General features: G+C 33.9%; 1 protein-coding gene across 8 annotated transcripts; it reads left to right on the plus strand.

Annotated features, from left to right (window-relative positions):
- The first annotated feature begins 566 nt into the window (after positions 1 to 566).
- LOC147410853 (protein SHOU4-like) lies at positions 567 to 5,786 on the plus strand. Of its 8 annotated transcripts, none has more exons than XM_086440908.1 (7): positions 594 to 932; positions 1,026 to 2,404; positions 2,672 to 2,705; positions 3,039 to 3,176; positions 4,531 to 4,715; positions 4,791 to 5,373; positions 5,483 to 5,786. In XM_086440908.1, the coding sequence occupies exons 4-6, from the start codon at positions 3,144 to 3,146 to the stop codon at positions 4,996 to 4,998; spliced, it is 426 nt and encodes a 141-aa protein (XP_086297034.1). In that variant the 5' UTR covers positions 594 to 932; positions 1,026 to 2,404; positions 2,672 to 2,705; positions 3,039 to 3,143; the 3' UTR covers positions 4,999 to 5,373; positions 5,483 to 5,786. The 8 variants fall into 8 exon arrangements, 7 of the variants coding, with proteins under 7 accessions (XP_086297070.1, XP_086297057.1, XP_086297067.1 ...); XM_086440926.1 differs by having other exon boundaries at positions 2,287 to 2,404; XM_086440944.1 differs by lacking the exon at positions 4,531 to 4,715 and having other exon boundaries at positions 567 to 932; positions 2,287 to 2,404; positions 3,049 to 3,176; positions 4,826 to 5,373.
- Positions 5,787 to 6,000: the final 214 nt, after the last annotated feature.

Here is a 6,000-nt window from a genome sequence, read left to right on the forward strand (position 1 = left end):
AATTCACTCCTAATTACCACTATTGCTACTACAAAATTTCACTAAAGTAATCACCTGTCTTAATTATAAACATTGCCAAGGACGAAATTTTTTTGGGATTAGAGAATGGGGGTATGCTATCTTGTACAGATAGATCACGTCGGGTGGGCATTATGAATTCACAAATGAATCAAATCAATTCTTAATTGTTGAGTAAAAACGGAGAAGAAGATCAAAGAGTCGCATTAATCGTAATACGAATATCAAGGAGTGAGATACTCAAAAATCCCCCATAGTGCATGTGGCCAATCTCAAGAGTGAGAAGATATAAAGTATCAAAAGTCTTGTAAGTGATTATATTTTCCTTTCTATTACTATGATTTTTCTTCTTTGTAATTTTCTTATTTTAATTAATTTTGCAGACAAGTATGAAATTTATTAGGATATTAGTTTTACTTTTTTCTCTCTTATTTTCTTTATTCTTTGTGAATGTTCTTATGTGAAGGAGAAATTGATCCATCAACGTATCATAATTTTATTTTTTTTTCCTACAAAAGTTGGACTTATCGCAAATCCTAGAATTAATAAATCATAAGTTGGACCCGTTAAGTTTATGCCCAATAATCTATAGGCGTGTGTTATCAATCACGATATACGCCATTTGAATTTGGTGGGTCTGACAAAACTCAGATTTCACTACAGGAATTTAAATTTATAACAACTAAAATTAGTGAGGATCACCCCCAGCCATGGTAGTAGAGTAGTTACCAACAACTTGATGACTCAGTTATCACTATAGTCAGTCAACCTCTCTCTCTCTCTCTCTCTCGAGTTTGAGGTTCAAACTCTATTTTGCTGTCACCATTGCCTCTCTCTCATTTTTGTAACTCTCTTTCTTTCTTCGAGGTTTGAAGTGTTTGCTGTCACCATCGCCAAAAAATCCTGCAAACCAAGTAAGAATTTTTTTATTTTTTCTGTCATTCTTCTCTATATTTTTTGTGTTGATTTTGGATTGTCTCCAATTTCTCTTTTGTTTCTTCGATCAGTAATCTCAGAATCTTCGCCATCATTGCCACTGTCTCAAACCCTAAATTACATTAGAGTTTTAATTTTTGACTCACGTTGTGTGATTCTCGACAACAATCTAAGTTAGAGGGATGGATTCAATAAACCATTTCGATCTCAAAATAGAAAAATTTTCTCTTATAGGTATGTGATTCTGCATTAAAAATGTACCTCTGTCACACTTAATTGAGCTTTAACGCTTAGATTTCTTCATGATTTATACCTTTTCCAGTTGAATTTGAACTCAGATATTTATTTTTTCAGTCAAACCAATTAAGTCAATAACATTACTGCCCCTGTGGCTGAATCTGTGATCTTGATTACGAATCCAAAGAGTTCGAACATGTATTTGAGTTTAGAGTGAAGTTTCTGGTTTGATTTTAATGCATTTGTTGTAAAGTTTAGAGTCTTTACGTTTAAAGTTGATTGCGAGAGTTTATTTGATTGGATTTGATTCAGTGTTGTTTGATCTGAAATGCATGTGTGAAGTTGACAGTTTATGTTTTTGACTGAATTGAATGTAAAAAAAAAGTAGAATAGTAGCATTTTTTTTTCTATTTTTTGTGAACTTCGATCAGAGCTACGAAGATCCTTTTTTTCCCAATTTATTTCTAAATGTGATCGATTTTATGCGGACTCCATTAGCTTTTCCAAATTTAAGTGAAGCTTTAATGGATTCAAGACCATCCACTCATTTTTGCTTGATCCCCAATCAACCGATATTAAGTACCAATGTTTGCCTCTTATTGAACAATATAGAGGCTTTCTTGGTTTATGTTGAGACCAAAGGTGGGCTCACTCTTACTAGATCAAGTGATGGAAAATTTATTGTGTTAATGTTTTTCTTTTGATGTTACTTGACATGTTCTTTTTTAATGGTTGATGATGGAGCATTTTGCATTCTTTTTTTTTTTTTTTTAATTTCACTCTTGGTGTTTGGTTTATATTCTTTTAATTCATTTTTTTAGTAGAATCTAGGTGGTGGATCAGACAACCCTAACCTCTTGAAGCCTACTCTTCCCTACTATAAGTAGCATATGGTTATTGCATATGATGGCACTAAATTTTCATGGTTTTTTTTAGTTTCCTAGTTGATTCTTAATTTATGGTACAATTTTATGCCATATATGGTTATTGCATATGATGACAATAAAATTTCATGGTTATTTGTTGGGTTTATTGGGTTTTTGTTTGTTGGGGTCCTAACAAGTGGATACACTAAAGCAACAACACCCATGATAGGAAATTTCAAGTATATGGAGGAGATAGAAAGAGAGAAGCATGTTGTTTATCCAAATTTGGATGTCATTAACATAAGCAAGAGAAGTGTTCCTAATGGACCTGACCCTATTCATAACAGGTGCATATATCCACTTAATAAACATCTTCATCCATGTCTACATATGTTCACACACACACACAGATAAATCTACCTATGAATGTCTATGTGGGTGTATTTAATTCAGAGACATAATTTTGTCTGACTTGGCATGTGCACCATAACATTTTTTTTGTTTATAAAGAAGGGCTGTCCTTGTTGTAGTTAAGAAAATTGTTAAGCAGACACGTTAAAGAAAATAAAATTTTCTTTCTTACTTATAATATCACTTTCTATTTTGTGGACCAGGACTTTGGAAACATAATAGACAGCAACGATATAGGTATGTTGTTTCCTCTTTTATGATTATGGAAATGTCTAATCTTATAAAAAATAAAGTTTGATCCTACCCTTGTGATTAGGCCTTCATTTCTTTTGTCAAAATGGTTATACATATTGACTTCTATGACTTCTTTCATTTCCTTAATTCATAACATGCAAGATGCTGGAAATGAGAATTTAAAATTATTAGTAAATGCTAAAACACTCATTCAGGTATCCATACACCATTTTATCTTTTTTATCTTTCTATCTTTCTGCTGCAGTTCAATAGTTTTATTGTTATCTATGTAAAATATATCTTAATTCTACTTCTAAAACTTCCCTTGCATTCAAGGACTTTATAGGGGCACTCAAAATAATGAGATGCGCCTCAGAGTTTGTTCAAGAACCAATGATGTTGTGGAACCGATGATAAAGCCGCTACAGTTTGTTAACTGTAATGGAATGGCGAAGGAAGCTCTTGATCTTGCAGGTTTGTCTATCTCTCCCTATCAGAAAAATGCACACTATTTATCTGTCAAAAGTGTTCTTCTACAAGCTTCTTTGAAGTCCTTTAAAGGCAATAGGGCTAGTTAGATTAGCCAAACATGATTAAATATCAGCCCATAGATATTTGTTTGCCTCAATTGTAGGTTTGGGACCCATTTAAACACATTAGAATAGTGTTTCAAGAGAATTAGATCTGGTTTTAGAAGAAGAAAAAAATACTCGAGGAAAAACTTCCTTGTATCCACGGTCCATAGCTGTCAATTGGCAATGAAGGGTTATCATAAGTGTGGGATTTCAAATGCTAGAAATTCTTCCTTGGACCAATCCCTAATAAGATGGATGTAGTTGGGGATGAACCATACTCATATCTGGTGAAAATCTCATAGTGGTGATTGCATACCCAATGATACTTGAACAACAATATTAGAATATACAAATCAAAAAAGATCTTTATTCACTGTTTCCTTTGCTCAAGGACTCACGTAGGACAAACATAGGAGATACATACTTAGTACTAACATCTTTAATTCCCTCAAACTAGATGGAGGGCATTTAATAAGTATGAAGTTTGTCGAAAGGGTGGTGATAGTTGAAGTCTATTAGAAAGACAAAAACGAAAAAGGAAGAAAAACAAATGGATCATAGGGTCAATATGCTACTTCTAAGTACTTGTATTCAAGTAATCTACAACTTGAAGTTGAGTTCCAACGATTGTTGTCAAACCCATTGGTAGATATCCACTTGTTGTGAATAGTAAGATTGAACTTTGACCTTTATATGTATTTCCAATGATTAAGGGCCTCTTTGGAACTTCAGTAGACTTTTGCTTCCATGAATCGTAGTACAATTAATGCAATCATAAGTGCATTTGTATGAACACCTAAAAGGTGCTTATTTGGAAACAACATCTTTGATAGGTGATATAATTGACTCAAGAACTAATTCAAATTGTAATTATGTAAATGCGTACTCCAACAATCAGGATTTGTTTGTCATCATAATACATACTCATGTTCCATTGATATTTTTCTCGACTTACTATTGTATTTCGAACTTACACAGTCACGATTGTGTATTTTTTTTTCTTGAATCATTTTTCTTGAGCCAATGGAACCCAAGCCTTAGATTACATGTTTTGGTTTTTTTGATCATTTATTTTACATTTGAATCAATGTAGGAGTATTTTTAGTTACGACCATATGATTTATAACCATCTATTTACTGACTGTTTTTAGATTGTTATATACCCATGGATGAAAGTCTAGCCCCTGACATGCTTCCAGTTGTTTGGGCTTTGTATCTTGATTGGAGCTTTCTATTTTATGTTGTTTTGATAGAGGCATGTAGCCGACTTCTATATCTCATTGGTTAAGACTAGCTATCGTGTGAGGGTGACTCCTTATGTGGATGAGTCTATTATTGACGTCAACCCGTCAAACGAAGGTTTGTCTCCAGAATTCATTAGGTGGTTGAAAGAGGGGAACCTCTCAAGTCATTACCTTATAATGCACTTTTATGAAGGGTAAGCATTATGACTTATCTATAGTGCAAGTATTGTAAACTTGATCCAATTGGATTAATTTAACCTTCACTGAAGAGTTTGTTTATGCTTGTGTGGTACATACTTTAAAGAAGGCAGCACTGTCAGCGTAATGGGAGTTGTACAGAGGAATGATAACATGCTTAACAGGATGCTAGTGGGGCAAGTGTATCCTACCAGCAAGCCTCGAGGGTATAGAAATAAGATGCAAAGATACCTCAAAGATCGATGTGATACCAATGTATTAGATACTACAGGAAAATGAATTTTTAGCGGCACTTCGTAGCAAGGGCCCTGTCCTGACCGTCGTTATATGCTCTTTTTATAAGCTTGTCTATGTCTTCAAGACTTCCCTCCATCTCTCCCTCCCTTTTAAGCTGTGATCGTCTTCTTCGAGACTTACTCAAAGTCATTTTCAAGGCTTCCTCCATCTCTCTCTCTCTCTGACTTTGATGGTTCCAAAGGATTGTTCATTGTTTCAGATCTCACAAGACTACAAAACCACTTGAAAATTACTACTTGTGGTCTTAGTATTAAATCGAAGGACCCCATTATCAACATCGATGCCGTAGATGCGAATGATCAATTGATAGCAATGGAGTATGGAGAAGATATCTACAAATTTTACAAGCTCACAGAGGTAAAATCTCATTTAATTTCAATCCATACTTCTTTATTTATCAATCTGTTTATATAACTTATATTGTGTAGGGTTGTTCGGTGATGGATTTGGTTGTCACTAAATGTAGGGTTGCTCGGCGTGTTTGAGCGAGGAGTTCGTTTCTTAAAAGATAACAACTTCTTTTAATTATTGATTCGGGATTTGAGTTTAGGTTCATCATGTGGCAAATAAGAGACCTTATCAGTATAAGTGAATTTGTTTACTAATTAGTGAAGGTGCAAATTGCTTGTAAAACAGGTTGAAAACAATTAGGGGTATTTGGGTCTTTTCATGTTGGTGGCTGGGGTCGAGGTGGTTGTCATCAATTTAAAAACAGGGGTATCTCTAATATTCAGCAAGATGTGAGAGATCATGTCATCAATTTTGTAAAATCACACTATTTTTTTAAGTTTTATTTATAGCGACGGACATGACCGTAGCTATAAACCTCTAAAGAAAAAACAGAGATCTGTTATTTCGACATCAACTTTTACTTTTGCCACATCAATTCCTTTATTAATTATCAGCGACTTGCACACAGTAAGTGTGGCATTAGCAAACGTTTATGTGGAAATAACAATTCTTTTTAAAATAAACTTGCCCTAT

Source organism: Akebia trifoliata, chromosome 1 (assembly GCF_017979445.1).
Source record: "Akebia trifoliata isolate Shusen 1 chromosome 1, ASM1797944v1, whole genome shotgun sequence".
Lineage (NCBI taxonomy): Eukaryota > Viridiplantae > Streptophyta > Magnoliopsida > Ranunculales > Lardizabalaceae > Akebia > Akebia trifoliata.